Source organism: Cherax quadricarinatus, chromosome 17 (assembly GCF_038502225.1).
Source record: "Cherax quadricarinatus isolate ZL_2023a chromosome 17, ASM3850222v1, whole genome shotgun sequence".
Classification (NCBI taxonomy): domain Eukaryota; kingdom Metazoa; phylum Arthropoda; class Malacostraca; order Decapoda; family Parastacidae; genus Cherax; species Cherax quadricarinatus.
In genome coordinates, this window is record NC_091308.1 from 9,336,444 (window position 1) to 9,361,576 (window position 25,133).

The window sequence follows — 25,133 nt, forward strand, 5'->3', positions numbered from 1 at the left end:
GTCCTGCTCAACTTATCGTTAGTGTGACTTTGTAAATGGTCCAAGTCAGACCGAAATGTCGTCGTAAGCTCCTCTCTTCTATGTGCGGGTTATTTGTGTAGTGTACTGTATATTGTAATAAACAGAATAAATGAAATCAGCTCTAATATATATTATTTAGGTATGGATACTGGTCAGAGAGCCCATTGTAAGTTCGAGTCGTCGGTAAACGAGTACGTCACTATGTGAGGAGAGGCTGTACTCTTTTCAGACCTAAACAGTAATACTTAAGCACTAGGTAATATTATGTGTTTATTTCTCTAGTAGAAAAGATGCAAATAACAAAACTGGTCGGGACCTGAGCCTCTTTGAGCTCTATATATTTCTGAAAGTTAGAGCTGGAAACAAAACAATCAATTTGCCAAAACTGTATAAAAATCAACATTTCCTGACCATTTTTTATCTTCAAAATTATGAGTACAACACATGCACCAAAATACCATATACTATACCCAGAAATCTGTGCTCATAACTTATATTATTTACAAAAAAAATAAATCCAGTTTTCAACTCAATAAAAATAAACAGTATATCACACGTAATAACACTGTTATAATAAATAATATACTTTTACTGCAATAAAATATGTTTGTGTTTTATTTTTGTTGTTTCTTACATGGAAAAAACCTCATTGTTATGAAAAACATCTTTTACACAGACTAAACGTAGAACATAAAACACTGAATGAATGAATACAAGATTATATTGAATGAATATAAGATTTTTAAATCTAAATGTAATGATTATTTGTTGAAAGAAGAAAGATTATTTTAGATCACAAAATTCTTTTTAATAAAAAAAAATACAGTATTAATATCAAGGAATAATACAAGGTAATACAGTATTTTCAATTTTAGTTATAGTTATAGTAGTAGGTTAGTAGACAGCAACCGCCCAGGGAGGTACTACCGTCCTGCCAAGTGAGTGTAAAATGGAAACCTGTAATTGTTTTACATGATGGTAGGATTGCTGGTGTCTTTTTTCTGTCTCATAAACATGCAAGATTTCAGGTACGTCTTGCTACTTCTACTTACACTTAGGTCACACTACATATACATGTTTATTTATACACACTCGTCTGAGTTTTCTTTGATTTTATCTTAATAGTTCTTGGTCTTTTTACTTTTCCTTTTATATCCATGGGGAAGTGGAATAAGAATCTTTCCTCCGTAAGCCATGTGTGTTGTAAAAGTAAATTAAAATGCCGGGAACAATGGGCTAGTAACCCCTTTTCCTGTAATAATTACTAAAAAGAATAAGAAGAAAATTGTCGAATGTGCATGGATGTTGTGCAAATGATAAGAAAGAGATGATTGTGGATGTTATGAATGAGAAGAAGCTGGATGTCCTGGCTTTAAGTGAAACAAAGATGAAAGGGGTGGGAAAGTTTCAGTGGAGAGGAATAAATGGGATTAGGTCAGAGGTTTCAAATAGAGTTAGAGCTAAAGAAGGAGTAGCAATAATGTTGAAGGATAAGTTATGGCAGGAAAAGAGGGACTATAAATGTATTAATTCAAGGATTATGTGGAGTAAAATGAAGGTTGGATGTGAAAAGTGGGTTATAGTAAGCATATATGCACCTGGAGAAGAGATAAGTGTTTAGGAGAGAGAGATATTTTGGGATATGTTGAGTGAATGCATGGGGAGCTTTGAACCAAGTGTGAAAGTAATGGTGGTTGAGGATTTCAATGCTAAAGTGGGCAAAAATGTTGTGGAGGGAGTAGTAGGTAAATTTGGGGTGCCAGAGGGTAAATGAAAATGGGGAGCCTTTAATTGAGCTATGTGTAGAAAGAGGTTTAGTAATAAGTAATACATATTTTATGAAGAAGAGGATAAATAAATATACAAGTTATGATGTAGCAAGTAATGAAAGTAGTTTGTTAGATTATATATTGGTGGATAAAAGGTTGATGGATAGGCTCCAGGATGTACATGTTTATAGAGGGGCAACTGACATATCGGATTATTTAGTTGTAGCTACAGTTAGAGTAAGAGGTAGATGGGAAAAGAGGAAAATGGCAACAACAAGTAAGAGGGAGGTGAGAGTGTGTAAACTAAGGAAGGAGGAAGTTCAGGCGAGATACAAGCAACTATTGGCAGAAAGGTGGACTGGTGCAAGTATGAGCAGTGGGGGGGTTGTTGAAGAGGGTTGGAATAGTTTTAAAAATGCAGTATTAGAATGTGGGCAGAAGTTTGTGGCTATAGGAGGGTGGGTGCAGGAGGAAAGAGGAGTGATTGGTGGGATGATGAAGTAAAGGTTGCGATAAAAGAGAAAAAGTTAGCTTATGAGAGGTTTTTACAAAGCAGAAGTGTTATAAGAAGAGTAGGGTATATGGAGAGTAAAAGAAAGGTGAAGAGAGTGGTGAGAGAGTGCAAAAGGAGAGCAGATGATAGAGTGGGAGAGGCACTGTCAAGAAATTTTAATGAAAATAAGAAAAAATTTTGGAGTGAGTTAAACAAGTTAAGAAAGCCTAGGGAACAAATGGATTTGTCAGTTAAAAACAGAGTAGGGGAGTTAGTAGATGGGGAGAGGGAAGTCTTGGATAGATGGCGAGAATATTTTGAGGAACTTTTAAATGTCGACAAAGAAAGGGAGGTGGTAATTTCATGCACTGGACAGAGAGGTATACCATCTTTTAGGAGTGAAGAAGAACAGGATGTGAGTGTGGGGGAGGTGCATGAGGCATTATGCAGAATGAAAGGGGGTAAAGCAGCTGGAAATGATGGGATCATGACAGAAATGTTAAAAGAAGGGGGGGATATAGTGTTGGAGTGGTTGGTATTTTTGTTTAATAAATGTACGAAAGAGGGGAAGGTACCTAGAGATTGGCGGAGAGCATGTCTAGTCCTATATAAAGGGAAGGGGGACAAAAGAAATTGAAAAAATTATAGAGGAATAAGTTTACTGAGTATACCAGGAAAAGTGTACGGTAGGGTTATAATTCAAAGAATTAGAGGTAAGACAGAATGTAGGATTGCAGATGAGCAAGGAGGTTTTAGAGTACGTAGGGGATGTGTAGATCAAGTGTTTACATTGAAGCATATATGTGAACAGTATTTAGATAAAGGTAGGGAAGTTTTTATTGCATTTATGGATTCAGAAAAGGCATATGATAGAGTGGATAGGGGAGCAATGTGGCAGATGTTGCAAGTACACTAAATGCTGTAAAGAGTTTTTATGAGGATAGTGAGGCTGAGGTTAGGGTGTGTAGAAGAGAGGGAGACTACTTCCCGGCAAAAGTAGGTCTTAGACAGGGATGTGTAATGTCACCATGGTTGTTTAATATATTTATAGATGGGGTTGTAAAAGAAGTAAATGCTAGGGTGTTCGGGAGAGGGGTGGGATTAAATTATGGGGAATCAAATACAAAATGGGAATTGACACAGTTGCTTTTTGCTGATGATACTGTGCTTATGGGAGATTCTAAAGAAAAATTGCAAAGGTTAGTGGACGAGTTTGGGAGTGTGTGTAAAGGTATAAAGTTGAAAGTGAACATAGAAAAAGAGTAAGGTGATGAGGGTATCAAATGATTTAGATAAAGAAAAATTGGATAACAAATTGCAGAGGAGGAGTATGGATGAAGTGAATGTTTTCAGATACTTGGGAGTTGACATGTCGGCGGATGGATTTATGAAGGATGAGGTTAATCATAGAATTGATGAGGGAAAAAAGGCGAGTGGTGCGTTGAGGTATATGAGGAGACAAAAAACATTATCTATGGAGACAAAGAAGGGAATGTATGAAAGCATAGTAGTACCAACACTCTTATATGGGTGTGAAGCTTGGGTTGTGAATGCAGCAGCGAGGAGGCGGTTGGAGGCAGTGGAAATGTCCTGTCTAAGGGCAATGTGTGGTGTAAATATTATGCAGAAAATTTGGAGTTTGGAAATTAGGAGGTGTGGAGTTAATAAAAGTATTAGTCAGAGGGTGGAAGAGGGGTTGTTGAGGTGGTTTGATCATTTAGAGAGAATGGATCAAACTAGAATGACATGGAGAGCATTTAAATCTGTAGGGGAAGGTGTGGTAGGGGTCGTCCTCGAAAAGGTTGGAAAGAAGGGGTAATGGAGGTTTTGTGGGCAAGGGGCTTGGACTTCCAGCAGGCGTGCGTGCGTGAGCGTGTTCGATAGGAGTGAATGTAGACGAATGGTATTTGGGACCTGACGATCTGTTGGAGTGTGAGTAGGGTAATATTTAGTGAAGAGATTTAGGGAAACCGGTTATTATTTTTATATAGCCGGACTTGAGTCCTGGAAATGGGAAGTACTATGCCTGCACTCTAAAGGAGGGGTTCGGGATATTGACGGTTTGGAGGGATATGTTGTGTATCTTTATACGTACATGTATATCCTTCTAAGCTGTTGTGTTCTGAGCACCTCTGCAAAAACAGTGATTATGTGTGCGTGAGGTGAAAGAGTTGAATGATGATGAAAGTATTTTCTTTTAGGGGATTTTCTTTCTTTTTGGGTCACCCTGCCTCGGTGGGAGATGGCCGACTTGTTAAAAAAAAAAAAAAAGGATAAGAATAATAGTAAAGACAAGAAGTGCATGAGTATGAATGCTGATTGCAATCTGGATGAGTAGGTCACATAGATGTAGTACATGACATCTGTATTTAATCTACAAGAATTCTAATTAAATTCAGGTAATTTAACCCTTTGGGGGTTTCGGACATACTAGTACGGCTCACGCGCAGGGGTTTTTGACATACAGTGGACCCCCGCATAACGATTACCTCCGAATGCGACCAATTATGTAAGTGTATTTATGTAAGTGCGTTTGTACGTGTATGTTTGGGGGTCTGAAATGGACTAATCTACTTCACAATATTCCTTATGGGAATAAATTCGGTCAGTACTGCCACCTGAACATACTTATGGAGTGAAAAAATATCGTTAACCGGGGGTCCACTGTACTAGTACGCATAAATTCTAGCGCTGTCAAATCTTGCTGGAAAAGGCTGGTAGGCCTAGATGTGAGAGAATGGGTCTGTGTGGTCGGTGCGCGCAGTAGAAAAAAAATCTGGGACCCAGTGGTGCATTATGGGAACGCCATCTTAGTACACAATGTCCACCATGCCTCGCGGTAAGAAGTTCCTCACTCCTCGGTGAATTGGGACACTTTTGTTCCCCAGTGACGGTTCTAATACAGATGGAAGTGCCAGTGAAGATGAGTTTCAAGGTTTTGGTGAGGTTTTGACCAAAACTAATGACCATAATATCGGTAATAGTGAGGAAAACCCAGACGACCCTCAGCCTTCCACCTCTGGTGCTGGGCCATCTTGTTCACGTTCAGTTGTACCAAAATCAAAGAGTAAACTCCTATTTTCCCAAATCCCAGACTCAGATGTGAGCATTTGTGATGATAGTGATAGTGAATATGAACTACAAGCTCTTGAAACTAGTTCCAGTAGTGATAGTGAAGTGCAATATTCCCAAGTGAAGCGTCAGTATATACGACGATATATGCGCTCTGGTAGTGTGCCATATGCTATTCCAAGGGGAAGGAGTACATCTCAGAGTGCATCCCGTGGCTGTACAACAGGAACAGACAGTGAAAATGACGATGATAGTGTTGCAATTGGGATGGAAAATGTGCACGGTGGTGGTAGTGGTGGTGCCGGCCGTGAGGCACCAGCAGTGGGCCATGCTGCCACCCACGCTGCCACCCACACCGCTGCCTCAGCTGATCTACAACAAAGGCCACCATCCCCCACCCACCCACACCAGCCTCCACAACCACAACCTCCACAACCACAACCACCTGTCATTGTCCAGTACCCACTAGCAGACCGCACCTGGGATTGGCAGGAAGCTGTCAATTTTGTTCCAAATCCCCACCAGTTTGATGACAGCCAAAGTGGAATACGGCCATCTTGTACACTTGGGAACAATGCCACTGAACTGGAATGTTCCGAGTTATTCTTTGACGAACCCCTGATGGAAAGTATTGTCATGGAAAGCAACACATACTACGAGTACACCATGGCAAACACAATACTTTCACCAAAATCACGTCTACACCATTGGAAGGAGGCAACTGTGGCTGATATGTATCTTTTCTTTGCCACAATAATGCTTATGCCACATGTGTATAAGCACAAAGTGAAATAATACTGGTCAACAGACTGCCTGATTGCAACCCCAGGTTTCAGTGATATAATGCCAGTAAATCAATTTGTGCTAATGTTACATATGCTTCACTTCTCAGACAAAACCAGGCCTCACAGAAACGACAGGTTATATAAGATTAGGCATGTGTTTGTGTATCTGAAAGAGAAATTCAATATGTATTTTTATCCCTTCAGGAAGCTTGTAATTGACGAGTCTTTGATTCTGTTCGAAGGAAGACTCTCTTTCAAGCAGTACATATTGGTATAAAGTTGTTTGTGCTTTGTGATTGTTACAGTGGTCTGGTACTGGATATTATTCTGTACACTGGAAGCTATACATTGCAAAATACCAGGAAGTTATTGGGCATCTCTGGTGATGTGGTTAGAACAATGATAGAACCATACCTTGGTAAGGGGCATATATTATATACTGATAACTGGTACACAAGCCCCTCACTCAGTGATTTTTTGCAAGTGAACATGACAGATGTGTGTGGCACAGTGCATGCATATCGGAAACATATGCCCAGGTTTGATGCTGGCACTTGTAGAGGTGAGGTGCAGGCGTTTGCTGCCAATGACATCATGGCATTTTGGTGGCATGACAAACAAGATGTCACACTGTTGTCATCAGTTCACCCTAATGAAATGGCAGACACTGGCAGGCAGCATAGAGAGAGCAATGAACCCATTCTAAAACCTGCAGCTGTGATTGATTACACCTTCAATATGCGTTCAGTGGACAAATGTGACATGCAGATTGGGTTTGCGGATTGTGTACGCAAGAGTTATAAGTGGTACATAAAACTCTTTTTCCATCTTCTGGACATTTCCATGTTCAATGCTTATAATATGTATAAGATGAGGACCAGAAACAAACCACAATACGGCGAATTCTGTTTGTTTGTCATCAGACAAATAGTATTCAAGTACCAAGGAAGAACACCTGCAATAGACCGCCCACCAAATTATCAACAACTACCTTCTCGTCTGAAGCATGGTGATCACTTCCTAGTAAAACTGCCTGCTACTGCTTTCAAGAAAAAGGCTCAGAAGAGGGGTTACGTCTGTGCACATACATATACAAGGAAACGCCCACAACAACGCAGACACACTCGTTTTATGTGTGAGGAATGTAAAACACCCCTGTGCATGACACCATGTTTCAAAGACTTCCACAGGCTGCAGAACTTCTAGAAACATTCCCTGTGACTGTATATGTGTATATAAAATATAGAAAAATAGTAATAAACAACATTTCATATCGTTTGTTTGTGTAAATATTTTCTATAAACAAAACAATGACAACAGTGTTTACGCCCTTATTGTGTAGTATTGAAAAATAAATAACTTACAAAATACTGATCATATTGGTCTCACAGGCCATAAAAGTTACTTGGAAAAAGAAAAATTAAAAAATAATAGAAAATAGTACATAAAGCAGTAAATAAAAGAATACCGGGTGACGGCAGTCGGCGATGTTGCCACATTGTGCCCCTTTTTCGTCAACTTCACGCCTCCATATCTTGGTAAGTATTGATGGTAAAATTTTTTTTGTTTAGCCTATAATGTTTAGAAAAAAAAATCTATTTTTTCATAATAATTTTTTTTTTTTTTTTTTTTTTTTTTTTTTTTTTGAAATTTGGGGGACCCTGAGAATAAGTCTCTGAGGGGACCTGTTGACCCTCAAAGGGTTAATAATATTTTTGAAGCATTTGGCAAATAGTGACCTTTTATAACCTTCTGGTAGAGAGATCCACATTTCTGGATCTTTAATCTTTGTGGAGTTTCTACTCAGATTTTTGCTGGTCTATTATTTGCACAACAACCTAAGCTAAAATAAACACCGCTAAGGAATAAAATACGTATGAATGTCTTACCTCTTCATTGATGCCAACATTAAAGAGCACTGGTGTAACACAGAAACTTGGAGGATCATTAGGCTGTTGAGTGTTGGCAGTTGGCAGGAGGCTCAATACATGTTCTGGCACTGGTAACACTACTCGTAACCCACATCTGTAATGTTCTATGACTTACAATTGTTTTATCTTATTTAATAAGCACTAGAATGGTTTGGTTATTCAGTGCTTAAATAATCCATTACTAACATTATCAAATTTACACTATCATTATTAACATGCTACAACTGTGACCAACTCACTTTCATATAGTATAATCATCTATTAAAATTATTCCAATTCCATTTTTTCACTTTCTGAAATCCATAGCTTTTTTTTTTACATCATCAGTAAAGGTACACAAAATGGGAAAGATCACCACCATTTATGCCAAAAGAGATTCTGGGTTCTTCGTCAGGCAAGCATACTGTGGGAAGAGTGATACCCATCCCATATATGAGGCCAACACTCCTAGGCACAAACTACTCAAACTCCAACACTGCATTAATGTAACCCAGCATCTGGAGACAATTCAGTTTAGAGTTTGCATATTTATCAGTTATAGGCATCTCTCACTCTGAGCAGCAGATGTATTACAGGACCACAGCAACTGAAGTAGGATCAAACTAACAACACTCAATTTTGCAGAGAAAGCCTCTTCGATAAGTTTTGGAAGTTGTACATTCAATCAATTAATCAATCAATCAATCAATCAAGTTTATTCACATACAATGAAGGTAAATGGAATTACAGATGGAACTAAAACATTACATAATTATGAATTTGCATAAAACGAACCTACATAAGGGAGATATACATATCTGGAAGCATCCCTGAATGGAATGAAGCCAAATATAAGAAGGTTGAATGACATATGGGAGTTGTCAGTGCTGCTGAATTCATTGCACATGACATCCCCCAAAACCTGAGAAATTTTGTTTGGAAGCAAACATTTTGAAAACAGTTGACTGTTACAGCTGTGTTCCTGAAAATGCCATGTAACCAAAAATGTGTGTAAACTGAACTGAAGAACATAAGGGGGAAAATAGGTTTATGATCAATAGATTCCTCCTGAGAAAAAAAAAAAGAAAAAAAAAATTGTAACTGTAGGTGAATGTGGTGATACGTGTCAGTCAGAAATCCCACATCCACATCTCTGCCAGCATAGACAACTTATTGTTCTGATGTCCCACCATACAAGTTGTAAAGATGAGGTGAACAAAGGAGGGGTTAAGCAGAAGGGAGAGAGTTTGAGGTAGGGGTGGGGAATGGGTGAATGGGTGGGGGCAGGAGCTGAAGGCTGGAACTGGGAGGTGGAGGATGCTAGGCAGTGGAGAAGTGTGGAGGGTGGAAGCGATGAGGTGGTGTGATGGTGACCATGTGGGAGGTAATGTCAGTGGCCTGGTATGGATGGTAGTGTGGATGATGGATGAATGTGCAGCTGCTGGTATAGGGCCCCCGCTTCACGGCATTTCGCTTTACGTCGTTCCGCTAATACAGACATTTCAAATTATGACCAAAACTCGCTATACAGCTCCCCCCACCTGACTTTCTAATATGGTCACCGCGCCCCACCCAGTTCGTAAGCTGTATAGGTACGGCTTATGAGCTAATGTTGGTGGCGTATTAATATGCCAAAATTCTAGCACCTTCAAATCAAGCAGGAGAAACCTAGTAGACCTACATGTGAGAGAATGGGTTTGTGGTCAGTGTGCGCAGTATAAAAAAAAATCAGGGAGGTCGCAATGTATTGTGGGAGTGCTAATTCAGTATGCCTTGGTCACCAAGCCTAGCAGTGAGGAATATCTCACTCCCCGGCAAATTGGGACTCTTCCCTTCCCAAGTGATAGTTCTAACACAGATTAAAGTGTCAGTGAAGATGAATCTCATGGTTTTGAGGTGTTTGTGACCAAAAGCAATGCCCAGGATACCAGAAATAGTGCCGAAAACCCAGACGATTATCAACCTTGCACCTCCCTCCCACCTTCCACCAAAAAAGTCAGACAAAGTGACTTATTTCCATGTGGGTGGTGGGGAAGACAGTATAGTTGGTGGGGAAGACAGTGTGGGTCATGGAGAAGGCAGCATGAGTAGCGGAGAAAGCAGTATGGGTTTGTGTAAACACAGCAACACATATGTAGATTACCTAGGATAACCCAAAAAAGTCAGCCAAAGTGACTTATTTTCATGTGGGTGGTGGAGAAGGTAGTGTGGGTTTGTGTAAACAACATAGCAGCATATGTGTAGATTACCTAGGATAACCCAAAAAAGTCAGACAAAGTGACTTATTTCCATGTGGGTGGTGGGGAAGGCAGCATAGGTGGTGGGGAAGGCAGCATAGGTGGTGGGGAAGGCAGTGTGGGTGGTGGGGAAGGCAGCATGGGTGGTGGGGAAGGCAGTGTAGGTGGTGGGGAAGGCAGTGTGGGCTTGTGTAAACATGTTTTGTAAACAATAAAATGATAACAATGTTTGTGTGGTTATTGTGTTGCATACAATGAGTGGATATACAGTGGATCCTCGGTTATCGACAGTTCCGGATATTGGCCAATTCAGTTTTCGCCCGCTTTTTTGGCCGAAATTCTATCCTGGTTATCAGCCATTACAGTCGCCGGGTCACCATCTGGAGAAGACCCGGGCCAGAAGTACCGGCGAATCAACAAGAAAAAGCCATTACAGTGGACCCTTGACCAATGCCATTAATCCGTTCCAGAGAGCTAGCTGTTAGTCGAATTAATTTTCCCCGTAAGAAATAATGGAAATAGAATTAATCCGTTCCAGACACCCAAAAGTATTAAACAAAATTTTTTTTACATGAAATATACATTTCCCTACACAAAAACGAATGGAACATGCAAAATAAACAATAATCAAATGTCACTTATCTTTATAGTGGAATTGTTGATGAGTGATGAGACGGTAGGAGGGAAGATGATGCAGGTGTTTTATTGTTTGGAAGGGGAATCCCCTTCCATAAAGACTTGAGGCACTAAGTCCTTTGGTGGGGTTTCCTCCCTTCTTGGTTTTTTAATGCCACTAGGCCCAGCTTGAGAGTCACTGGACCCCTATCGCACAAAATATCTTTCCAGAGAGCTCTGTTTCTCATGTGCCCTTAGGATTTCCCTAAAATGGGACACAAGAGTTTCATTGTACATGTTGCCAATATGACTTGCAACTTCTGTGACAGGATAAAATTCATCCATAAATGCTTGCACTTTTGTAAACATTGAATGCATTTCCCTAATCCTTGATGAAGTCATCTTCCTCCGTCTCTCTTCCTCTTGCTCTGAAGAACATTCTTCACTGACACAATAGCTTCCACTACTGGCTTAGACTCCTGAGGGTTAGCCCCAAACCCTCCAAAATCCCTCTCTTGTGCACATTGTGGCCACAGTTTCCTCCAAGCAGAGTTCAAGGTCCTCTTAGTCACTCCCTCCCAAGCCTTACCTATAAGGTTTATGCAACTTAGGATATTGAAGTGATCTTTCCAAAATTAGTTTCTCTTAGGGTCAATTGAGTGTCTGAGGCCACTTCAAAGCACTTTTGAAACACTGCTTTTGTGTAGAGTTTTTTGAAGTTTGAAATGACCTGCTGGTCCATGGGCTGGAGGAGAGGAGTTGTATTAGGAGGCAAAAACTTCACTTTAACAAAACCAGACTCCCACTTTAACAAAACCAAAGTCCCCTGCAATTTCCTCTTGTAAGTCATGAGGATCAGCAGGAGCATTGTCCATTACTAGGAGGCACTTGAGTGACAATTTCTTTTCCTGGAGGTATTTTGTCATAGTGGGGCCAAATACACCATAAAACCAGTCAAAGAAAAGTTCCCTAGTGACCCATGCCTTACTGTTTGATCTCCACAGCACACACAAATTACCCTTGACGATATTGTTTTTCCTGAGCACACTGGGAGTTTCAGAGTGATATACCAATAAAGGCTTCACTTTGCAATCACCACTAGCATTACTACACAACATTAATGTCAGCCTGTCTTTCATAGGCTTATGTCCTGGGAGTCCCTTTTCCTCCTGAGTAATGTAGGTCCTGTTTGGCATTTTCTTCCAAAACAGGCCTGTTCAGGTTTTAAGTTTTCAGTCTCTATGTATTCCTTAAAGTCCTTCACATATTTTTGAGCCATTTTTTTGTCTGAACTACCAGCCTCACCATGCCTTACCACACTGTGTATGCCACTACGATTCTTAAATCTCTCAAACCAGCCTTTGCTGGCCTTAAATTCATCAATATCATCACTATTTTGAGGCATTTTCTTAATGAAATCATCATGCAACTGCCTTGCCTTTTCACAAATTATAGACTGAGAAACACTATCTCCTGATAATTGTTTTTTGTTCATCCATACCAGTAACAGTCTCTCTACCTCTTCAATTACTTGCAGTCTCCGTTTTGAAAACATACTTGCACCTTTCACAACAACAGCTTCCTTGATTGCCTTTCTGTTCGCCAAGATAGTACTGATGGTTGAATGGAATTTGTTGTATTGCTTTTCCAACACGGACATACGCACTCCACTCTCGTATTTTTCAATTATCTCCTTCTTCAGTTCCATCATAATTCTCTCCCTTTTTAACACAGGCTTGGCACTAGAAGCTTTCTTGGGGCCCATGATGGCTTATTTAGCGGTTACGAGTGCTAAAAACACTGGAATAATCCAATATGGCAGGCACATGTGGAATCGACCGCAACAGCTTGTAAACAATGGCACACTAAGTCTTGGAGTGGCTAAGCCCACTCAGACCGCGCTCCCGCCGCATAGACACGTTCCGGACGAACACTGTCCGGAATGCCAATGAGCACCGTTAGACAAATTTGCCGTTACTGATGCCACCGTTGGTTGGGGGTCCACCATATTTCCGAGATCAGCCGTATTGGACACATCCACCCGCCGCTCTGCCACGTTCATGAGAGGGGAAGATTCCACGCATTCATCCAAACATTTTGCTATACTCCATTGTTTTTTGTGGTTATTGACTGAGTACAACTGAGAAATAAGCCACCATGGGCCCAAATTTTAATCATTTTATTTAGTTCTGATTGTTTTGTGTATGTAAAACTATAGTTAATCTTTAAAAAATGTATTTTTTGTTAATATTTTTGGGTGTTTGGAGCAGATTAATTGTATTTACATTAATTCTTATGGATATATATTATTTCGGTTTTCGGCCATTTAGGTTTTAGGCTGATCTTCTGGAATGGATTACGGCCAATAACTGAGGGTCCACTGTATATACATTATGCATTATATTGGTCTCACAGGCAACAAAAGTTACTTGAAAAAATAAAATATTAGAAAAGAAAAGAAAAAATCAAAGTAAAAATAATATTACCGAGTGAGCGGTAGTCGCCAATATTGCCGTAAGCGGTTCCCTTTCTGTCAGCTTCATGCCTCTATATCTCGGTAAGTACTGAGCACAATTTTTTTTTCTTTTAAAACACTCACAAAGATATTCTTAAGATTTTGGTAAGAAATTTTTTTTATTTTTCCGAACATTTTTCAACACAGACAGTGAGTTCAAGATCAGGGGTCTTGACAGTAAAAGGGTTAAACATTATATAATGTTTCTGAATCCTTTCAGTTTTCTGTTTAGGTCACCCTGCCTTGGTGGGATACAGTCGGTTCATTAAAAAAAAAAAAAAGTGTTTCTGAATGTTTATTATTGACTATATCTTTTTTTGATATCTCTGCCATAAGACATGGGCCTATTATGACAGTATTAATTAAGAAAAATGGTCGCCATATAGCAAAGAATGTACAATACTTACTACAATATAATACAGTGGACCCCTGCCTTACGAACGCATCACATTACGTTAAATCTGCCATACGAAGCATTTGAATGCAAAAATTTTGCCTCCTCACAATAAAAAACTTGCCTTACGTGATTTGTCCGGGACGCATCCCACGTGTGGCCTCAGCTGCCCAATGGGTGCCAGTGTTTACAAGCCAGCCAGTGTGGTCGCATCCACGCATACATTCGGTACATTTCACCTCATCCCAGTGTTTTTTGTGCTTGTAACTGCAAAATAAGTCACCATGGGCCCCAAGAAAGCTTCTAGTGCCAACCGTGTGGTAAAAAGGGTGAGAATTAGTATGGAAATTAAGAAAGATTTTGAAGGGTTTGGGGCTAACCCTGAGAAGCCTATGCCAGTTGTGGAATCGATTCTGCCTACTTCAAAGATTAAGGAAATGTGTGCAATGTGGGTTGAAGTGCAAACCTTTATGGATGAAAATCACCCTAACACAGCTATTGCAAGCCATGCTGGTGACTATTACAATGACAATGTTGTGGCCCATTTTAGGCATTAAAGGAACGGGAGGTACAGACCTCTATGGACAGATTTGTTGTGCGACAGAGATCCAGAGACTCTCAAGCTGGTCCTAGTGGCATTAAAAGAAGAAGGGAAGTAACCCCGGAAAAGGACTTGCTACCTCAAGTCCTAATGGAAGGGGATTCCCCTTCTAAACAATAACTTCTACACTCTCCCCTCCTCCCATCCCATCAATCATCACCAGATCTTCAATAAAGGTAAGTGTCATGTATTCTATTCTTAGTAGAGTAGTAACTGTGCATGTCTTCCGCAGTTTGTGTGTATTAAAATTAATATTTCATGTGGTAAAAAATTTTCTTTTTTCATACTTTGGGGTGTCTTGCACGGATTAATTTGATTTCTATTATTTCTTATGGGGAAAATTAATTCGTCTTACGATAATTTCAGCTTACGATGAGCTCTCAGGAATGGATTTTTTTTTTTTCGCCAGTACTCTCCCGGCCTGGGTCTTTTCCAAGAGTGGTGACCCGGCCTTGGCTCCCTATCTGGGGAGTGTCTCGGGACCTAAGTCTCCCACGGGAGGAGGTACAAGTACCCCCACATCTTTGGGACCAAGTGTCCCCAGGCCTAGCCACAGTCCCTGCCCTCACAGGGCTCACAGGGAGAAGCTAGGCCTCTGGTCTGCCATCTGCCCCGCCCCAAAGGGGCTCGTGGGGATGGCAGTCTTGTGAGCTGCAGGTGGTAGCAAGCTCAGTTAGGAACGGATTAATATCGTAAGGCGGGGGTCCACTGTATACAATACCCACCAGATTAGAAATTAGACATACGTGTAACACCCGGGTGTCTTTCTTTGAAGGCATTACACCAACCAGTGACTCGATTAATTTAATACAAGGATGATATACAATCCTTGTAAAAGATGAAGCAATCAGTTCCTTAGGTACTGAACACTAGCTTCCAGGATGAAGGACTGATTAACCTTATCTCCCACTGTTTTCTGTGTGTAGTTTCGCAAGGTTGAAGGACTGATTACTTCATTATGTAATGTCTTCATAAATCATCTCTGTATTGAACTGATAAAATTACTGGTTGGCAAAACTTCTTCAAATAAAAATACACAGGTGTTGCATATGTCTAATTCTTTATATTGTACATAAGTTGATTACTTGCTTCTAGTGAAATTCTAATGCCAGACACTAAGACAAAATCCAACAAGGACAGTTAGAAGTCAGATACACAAGACCTTTACTCTCAGCATCCACTTATTTATATTACAGTACTATACTGTATTTCAAAAGAATTAATTTTATTTATAAATTTTAATTTTGAAGAATACTGTACCTATTTCCTGAGACATATGGCATAGGTAACTCATATGATGGTGGTGGGGGCACAGCTCCTTCACTACGTGTACGTCCACCATTTTGTGGTCCTGCAGAAGACACCATAACAAACTCGACTGTTCCAAGATCCTCCACAGCAACAACCATGTCACTCAGCATACCTTCCTCTCTTCTGAAAATTACATTAGATTTTTAATCAGCTTTTATAAAAACAGCGACTGTAATTTACATTTACATAATGAATTTGTAAGCCATAGTGAATGATGGTGAAAGTTTTTCTTTTTCGGGCCACCCTGCCTTGGTGGGAATCGGCCAGTGTGATAAAAAAAAATAGTTATTAGTACAAAACTAAGATGAGAAAATTGAAGAATGGCCAATGACAATTTTTCTTACCCATGGCTACAATGATACCTTAAAATATTTTTAAGGTATATTTTTAAGCAATTAGCATAACCTAATTATATTTATTTCGCAATACATAAACAAAACATAAGTATTATTTTTTATTATCACACTGGCCGATTCCCACCAAGGCAGGGTGGCCCGAAAAAGAAAAACTTTCACCATCATTCACTCCATCACTGTCTTGCCAGAAGGGTGCTTTACACTACAGTTTTTAAACTGCAACATTAACACCCCTCCTTCAGAGTGCAGGCACTGTACTTCCCATCTCCAGGACTCAAGTCCGGCCTGCTGGTTTCCCTGAATCCCTTCATAAATGTTACTTTGCTCACACTCCAACAGCACGTCAAGTATTAAAAACCATTTGTCTCCATTCACTCCTATCAAACACGCTCACGCATGCCTGCTGGAAGTCCAAGCCCCTCCTTTACCCCCTCCCTCCAACCTTTCCTAGGCCGACCCCTACCCCGCCTTCCTTCCACTACAGACTGATACACTCTTGAAGTTATTCTGTTTCGCTCCATTCTCTCCACATGTCCGAACCACCTCAACAACCCTTCCTCAGCCCTCTGGACAACAGTTTTGGTAATCCCGCACCTCCTCCTAACTTCCAAACTACGAATTCTCTGCATTATATTCACACCACACATTGCTCTCAGACATGACATCTCCACTGCCTCCAGCCTTCTCCTCGCTGCAACATTCATCACCCATGCTTCACACCCATATAAGAGCGTTGGTAAAACTATACTGTCATACATTCCCCTCTTTGCCTCCAAGGACAAAGTTCTTTGTCTCCACAGACTCCTAAGTGCACCACTCACCCTTTTCCCCTCATCAATTCTATGATTCACCTCATCCTTCATAGACCCATCCGCTGACACGTCCACTCCCAAATATCTGAATACATTCACCTCCTCCATACTCTCTCCCTCCAATCTGATATCCAATCTTTCATCACCTAATCTTTTTGTTATCCTCATAACCTTACTCTTTCCTGTATTCACTTTCAATTTTCTTCTTTTGCACACCCAAAACATAAGTATTAACAAGTATTAACACAAGCCAAATAATCAGCAGCTTTCTGTACGTATACTGAAGAGTGTATCACTAATGATGTGTACCACGAGCAGCAATACATGTATTTATGGAGAGGTATGTAATGCTGTATACATACAATTAGTTTAATTCCAATATGCCTATATTAGGAATTAAATAGGCTCATAATTGAGATTAAAGTACTGTATTTTTGAATGGTGGTAAACAGGTGACATGCAGCCTTAAGTGGAACACCTGTCTTTGTTTCTCAGTCCACATATTTAGTAAACTTTCTGTTTCAGTCAACTGTAATGACCTATTCCTCATTCTTTTCATTGTGTCGTACTGAGCATTACTCATTGCACATTATCTTTGCCTCATTGTCTTGAATTAACCAAACAGCTGATTCTCTAACACCAAGCCCTCATGCCATCACCATGACATGTGCACCACCCTTCAGCATCTCAATTACCTACATTTTTTGTAATAAGCATAGTTTCACATTTAATCTTCCACTTACTTCACAAACATCACCTGTATTTCATTTGGATGTCATGATAAATATCCAGAGATGAGATGCGGTGACGAAAAGAAGGACAAAACTGAGCGAATTGCACTGAGCAAAATTTGTACAGCACGTGTCCAGATACACCAACCCACATGAGCAGCTGTTTGTGTACATCCCCCCACCCTCTGTGGCAGCACTAAGGGAAATGAATTCCACTTCAGCATGCCTTAACAATTAAACTGTCCAAACGTAGATCTACGTTCATGTGCGTAGCGCTCCGACTTTGATTTTCCCCATTTGAAAACGTAAAAAAAACGTAGATCTACGTGGACGTAGATCTACGTTTGGACAGTTTAAGGGATAATGGAAATGGCATGCTTCTAATGGAAATGAAAAACTAAATTTAAAAAGCAGAATATTAACCCTTAGAGGGTCCAAAGGTCAAATCTCATTGTGACAGTCAGGGCCCAAGAATTTAAAAACAAAATTTTTGTTATTTTTCTTATGAAATGGTAGAAAATATTTATCTGAAGGTAATAAAACAAAAAGTATGACATTTGATGGAAAACTGATGAAATTACGCTCTCGCAAATTTTGCTGCATCAGCAATACGTAACCCTTTACCAGGCCTGGGAAAGGGCAATTTAAGCATCAGCAATTTTGCCGATTTTGATTCCCATTTTACTCCAATTCCATTATTCCATTCGACCAAATTCTTAGCTATTTCACTAGTATTACTTCTATTTTATTGACTGAGCACAGGAAATCCCCCAATCAGCTGTTTCAACTACCCAGTAAAGTGATCAGAAATTTGTAATTTGGCCAATTTTACACAAAGTTTGAAACAGTGGACCCCCGGTTAACAATATTTTTTCACTCCAGAAGTATGTTCAGGTGCCAGTACTGACCGAATTTGTTCCCATAAGAAATATTGTGAAGTAGATTAGTCCATTTCAGACCCCCAAACATACACGTACAAACGCACTTACATAAATACACTTACATAATTGGTCGCATTCGGAGGTAATCGTTATGCGGGGGTCCACTGTATTCATATTTCAAAATAGGGTCCAGAATAAACAATGAAGGCATTCCTGGCACCAAACTAACATTTCATCTGTTTATTAGTTATGTTTTCAGGCTTTACAAATGAATTCCATTTTGATTTTTTATTCACATAATGAATTTTTATTCACCCCAAAAAATAGAAGATTTACTGTCATGCAATATTGTAATAATTGAATAAATAATATCAGCACATTTGTGAACGTATATTAGACCCACCAGCTGATGTGTATTAGATGCGTGACGTCATCTGTCTACTCTTGAGCATCAGCAAAAATTGAACATTTCTGCTACTTTGAGCTCAGTTTCAAGCCATTTTCAGTACTAAAACCAATCAAAATCATCTTTATTTCTATAATATATTTTCCATTCTATCAAAGGAGACCAAGAAATCACGAATGCAACTGTAAAAAACATACAAAAAAAAAAATCAGCAAAGTCGCTGTTTTAATCCCAAAATACGGTCACAGTTTTTTTTCTAATTATGCACTGCATGCTGCAGTATTTGTTTTATGTGGTGCACACTTACCACATAGATGTGGTCTCATATTTAGGTACAAAATTACCGCTTACAGCTTATCTGAGTGAGCTGAGCTCAAGCCATAGTTCTACGGCATGGACCCAGGCTTCAAAGCCGCAGAACTATGGGACAGACCCTCAAAGGGTTAAAAACACAAGCTATGATTGCACAACTTAAGGTTTTCTAATGTTTATCTGCAAGTCTTGTGAGACACCACATCCTTGTTTTGACAAGTTCCATACATACACTGAAAGAATTCCAATAGCATCTATAGTGACTGTACATTGTGTAAATATATTAAAAATGGTAAAAACTAAATCAGTTAGAAATGTTCTCAGTTTAGTGTTTGTATATGAACCAAATTGTTGTGTTGAATTTTGTTTAATAAAATTTAAGAACTAAAATAAATAATAAGGCAACCAGTGTCCATAGAAAACTATGTTCTAGTGTTTATCAATGAAAGAAAACAAAAAAATATATAAAATGAAAAACTGGTAAAAAAAAAAAGAGAACACTGGGCCCATATAACAACATCAGTTGTTGTCATGAAGAAAGGTTAAATGAAGCTTTAAAACTTACCCATGACATGAAACAAGGCACTCAAATTCAGCAAGTGGTCCCAGATGAGCCAAGACAGTCACAAACAATGGGTCTGCCTTTCTGCACCACAGTCTTGTCATCAAGCTCGTCACCAATGTGGTCAGCTAAAAGATATACAATATTTACACAGAACTATACTCTACACAACACAAATTAATAAGAAGCTCCCACATATATAAATATGTATTTTATCTTTGATCAGTTCTGAGAGTTGTTCTAATCCCGGAGCCCAGCCTTGGGCCAGGCTAGTCTGGTGCTAGACTGGTCAACTTGGTTAAATGTTTGTCTGTCTACAGTTACAAAACTCCACACTTAAATTGTTATAGTATTATATTCACAATGAACTGTTAAAGATGCATGGGCTATACAGCTCCTGGGAAATGAGAGGTAATCACATTGATCAGAGAAAGGGAGGTCAGTTCTAATTCTAGGACCAATATCAAGAAACATCACCCTCAAGGGTCTACATTTAAAACAGGTGCCTATATTCAGGAATTGTAAACTCCACTATTATTAAATAATTTTCCCTTAAACTGTAAAATAAACAAATTTGCTAAATTCCATCAAGTTACATGAAGAAAATACTTCGTGTAATTGTGGGGTAATCCTTGTGCTTGAATATAGGTTCTAAGCTCAAAATTATATCTTATTCTGACATAATTAAATGCAAGCTAAATAACTATACAAAGTTTATTCTGAGAGAATATACCATTTTTCTAGGTAGTAGGTTGGTAGACAGCAACTACCCAGGGAGGTACTACCGTTCTGCCAAGCGAGTGTAAAACGGAAGCCTGTACTTGTTTTACCTAATGGTAGGATTACTGGTGTCTTTTCTCTGTCTCATAAACATGCAAGATTTCAGGTACGTCTTGCTAGTTCTACTTACACTTCGGTCCCACTACACATACATGTATACAAGAATATATACACACACCCCTCTGGGTTTTCTTCTATTTTCTTACAAGTTCTTGTTCTTGTTTATTTCTTCTTATCTTCATGAGGAAGTAGAACAGAATTCTTCCTCCATAAGCCATGCGTGTTGTAAGAGGCGACTAAAATGCTGGGAGCAAGGGGCTAGTAACCTTTTCTCCTGTATAAATTACTAAATTCATAAAGAGAATCTTTGGTTTTTCTTTTTTTTTAGGCCACCCTGCCTCAGTGGGATATGGCTGGTTTGTTGAAACAAGAAGAAGATATACCATTTTGTTTTGTAGAAATTAACAGACAAAACAGTTTCTTATTTAATGTTTGAAAATTCACAAAGGAAAAGTGGAGTCTCGTTTATACTCAAGTTTTGGCTACAAAATAAGTTTCTTAACAATGGGTAAATTCCTTTTTATGTTTCTCCGAGATTTTTGTGTCAGTTAAGTAAAAAAGAAACTGAATTAAACAAATGTAAATGACTTATGATAACATGTATTGATTGATTTTCATCTGAAATACTGTACTGATAATCAAATTATAGAATAATTGCCTGTTAACCCTTTATTGAAGCCCAGGCTCACTTTCGTAGATCTGCTTTATTGATGCCCAGGGTCACTTAGGTAATCTACTTTATTGATGCCTAGGGTTACTTACATAGATCTACTTTATTGATGCCCAGGGTCATTTACATAGGCCTACATTCTAAGCTCAGCTTCCTCAGATAAGCTGTTACCAGGAAATTTTGGCCTAGACATGAGAGAATGAGTGTGTGATGAGTGTGCACAGTATAAGAAAAAATCCTGCCCCATACAGTTCATGATGGGAAAAGCAAAACTCTCACCTTGTATTTGGTTTAAAATAAAGTTGAGGCGATTTAGAGTTTTTATGGTTTTACTGGCTATTTCTTGGTATCATTTGATGGAAAGGAAGACATAGTACTGAAATACGTAGATAAATTTGGCTGGCTCTGATACTGGAAGTTAGCTTGAAATGAGGTTCAAAGTAGCGGATATGTTAAATTTTTGAAGATTTTTCTGGGGACCTATCATTCCTAATAAAGAATTCAAAATGGGGGGCAAGTATAATATAAGAAAGGCCTGAAGATGTGATCAATGAACCAAGGAAATGTTGCTTTAGTGCCTAAAATGTCTGTTTATTTTTTGCTCTGTTTTTAAATTGGAGTTTTTTACTTTGTGTAAAACTCGCCAAATTACCGGCTTCTGTGTATTTTAGTTCTAATATTGAATAGGCAGTTTCTTGTGCTCAGTCTATAAGCATATTAGCAAAATAGCTAGGAATTTGGTCAAACCAAGCAACAGAATTTGTATTTTCTACCTCTACAGAGACTTTTTTGTTTTTTAACTGCTAACACAGAGCACTTTTAAGCCTTTCAATGTCAGAAGCTCCAAAATTAAAAGTGTTCACATTGATGGTATTTAATTTTTTTTTTTTAACTCAAATCAATTTTGAAATAGTAGAGAATATTTTTCTGAAGGTAATGACACCAAAAATGTTAAATTTGATGGTAAACTTACGGAATTAGATAGGTGTAAAATTAGTGGTCTATGTACAATTTATGCACCAGCAATTTCACCTACTTTGAGTCTTATTTTAAGCCAATTCCATTGCTCAATTCAACAATTCTTTACTATTTCATTAGCACACCTTCCATTCTAATGACTGAGCACGTGAAATGGCCCATTCAATTATCAGAGCTACCCTAAAAACCACACAGAATTCAGTAGTTCTGCCAATTTTACACAAAATTAAAAAAGACCAATTTAAATACAAAGTTGAAATGAAACATAGTAGACATTCCAGGTACTAAACCAACATTTCCTCTGCTCATTAATTACATCCTCAGACTTCTCCTGAATTACACTTGCCCTCCATTTTGAATTCATTATCACACAAAAATCACAGATTTATTCAATTTCTTGGATAATAATTTTTTTTGTTTTTCAACAAATCAGCCGTCTCCCACCGAGGCAGGGTGACCCAAAAAATAAAGAAAATCCCCAAAAAGAATTTTTTTTTTTTTTTTTTCAACAAGTCGGTCGTCTCCCACCGAGGCAGGGTGACCCAAAAAAGAAAGAAAACCCCCAAAAAAGAAAATACTTTCATCATCATTCAACACACTCACACATTATCACTGCTTTTGCAGAGGTGCTCAGAATACAACAGTTTAGAAGCATATACGTATAAAGATATACAACATATCCCTCCAAACTGCGAATATCCCAAACCCCTCCTTTAAAGTGCAGGCATTGTACTTCCCATTTCCAGGACTCAAGTCCGACTATATGAAAACAACCGGTTTCCCTGAATCCCTTCACTAAATATTACCCTGCTCACACTCCAACAGATCGTCAGGTCCCAAGTATCATTCGTCTCCATTCACTCCTATCTAACATGCTCATGCACGCTTGCTGGAAGTCCAAGCCCCTCGCCCACAAAACCTCCTTTACCCCCTCTTTCCTACCCTTTTGAGGACGACCCCTACCCCTCTTTCCTTCCCCTATAGATTTATATGCTTTCCATGTCAATCTACTTTGATCCATTCTCTCTAAATGACCAAACCACCTCAACAACCCCTCTTCTGCCCTCTGACTAATGCTTTTATTAACTCCACACCTTCTCCTAATTTTCACACTCCGAATTTTCTGCATAATATTTACACCACACATTGCCCTTAGACAGGACATCTCCACTGCCTCCAACCGTCTCCTCGCTGCTGCATTTACCACCCAAGCTTCACATCCATATAAGAGTGTTGGTACTACTATACTTTCATACATTCCCTTCTTTGCCTCCATAGATAACGTTTTTTGACTCCACATATACCTCAACGCACCACTCACCTTTTTTCCTTCATCAATTCTATGGTTAACCTCATCCTTCATAAATCCATCCGCCGACACGTCAACTCCCAAATATCTGAAAACATTCACTTCTTCCATACTCCTCCCCAATTTGATATCCAATTTTTCTTTATCTAAATCATTTGATACCCTCATCACCTTACTCTTTTCTATGTTCACTTTCAACTTTCTACCTTTACACACATTCTCAAACTCATCCACTAACCTTTGCAATTTTTCTTTAGAATCTCCCATAAGCACAGTATCATCAGCAAAAAGCAACTGTGTCAATTCCCATTTTGCATTTAATTCCCCATAATTTAACCCCACCCCTCTCCCGAACACCCTAGCATTTACTTCTTTTACAACCCCATCTATAAATATATTAAACAACCATGGTGACATTACACATCCCTGTCTAAGACCTACTTTTACCGGGAAGTATTCTCCCTCTCTTCTACACACCCTAACCTGAGCCTCACTATCCTCATAAAAGCTCTTTACAGCATTTAGTAACTTACCACCTATTCCATATACTTGCAACATCTGCCACATTGCTCCTCTATCCACTCTATCATATGCCTTTTCTAAATCCATAAATGCAATAAAAACTTCCCTACCTTTATCTAAATACTGTTCACATACATGCTTCAATGTAAACACTTGATCTACACATCCCCTACCCACTCTGAAGCCTCATTGCTCGTCCGCAATTCTACAGTCTGTCTTAACTCTAATTCTTTAAATTATAACCCTACCGTATACTTTTCCTGGTATACTCAGTAAACTTATTCCTCTATAATTTCTACAATCTCTTTTGTCCCCTTTCCCTTTATATAAAGGGACTATACATGCTCTCCGCCAATCCCTAGGTACCTTCCCCTCTTTCATACATTTATTAAACAAAAGTACCAACCACTCCAACACTATATCCCCCCCTGCTTTTAACATTTCTGTCATGATCCCATCAGTTCCAGCTGCTTTACCCCCTTTCATTCTACGTAATGCCTCACGTACCTCCACCACACTTACATTCTGCTCTTCTTCACTCCTAAAAGATGGTATACCTCCCTGGCCAGAGCATGAAATTACCGCCTCCCTTTCTTCCTCAACATTTAGAAGTTCCTCAAAATATTCTCGCCATCTACCTAATACCTCCCTCTCCCCATCTACTAACTCCCCTACTCTGTTTTTAACTGACAAATCCATACTTTCCCTAGGCTTTCTTAACTTGTTTAACTCACTCTAAAATTTTTTCTTATTTTCATTAAAATTTCTTGACAGTGCCTCTCCCACTCTTTCATCTGCTCTCCTTTTGCACTCTCTCACCACTCTCTTCACCTTTCTTTTACTCTCCATATACTCTGCTCTTCTTATAACACTTCTGCTTTGTAAAAACCTCTCGTAAGCTACCTTTTTTTCTTTTATCACACCCTTTACTTCATCATTCCACCAATCACTCCTCTTTCCTCCTACCCCCACCCTCCTATAACCACAAACTTCTGCCCCACATTCTAATACTGCATTTTTAAAACTATTCC

The 25,133-nt window shown here is 39.1% G+C and overlaps 1 protein-coding gene across 4 annotated transcripts in view; it reads right to left on the bottom strand.

The window, feature by feature from the left end:
- Positions 1–25,133, bottom strand: part of LOC128686424 (inositol polyphosphate-4-phosphatase type I A) — a 405,235-nt gene that overhangs the window by 31,313 nt on the left and 348,789 nt on the right. For all 4 annotated transcript variants that reach the window (XM_053773341.2, XM_053773340.2, XM_053773339.2 and 1 more), the window contains 3 exons: positions 19,787–19,911; positions 15,673–15,846; positions 8,030–8,165 (listed from right to left, as the gene is read on the bottom strand). In XM_053773341.2, the coding sequence (XP_053629316.2) occupies positions 8,030–8,165; positions 15,673–15,846; positions 19,787–19,911 (435 nt within the window). The remainder of the gene's footprint in view (positions 1–8,029; positions 8,166–15,672; positions 15,847–19,786; positions 19,912–25,133) is intronic.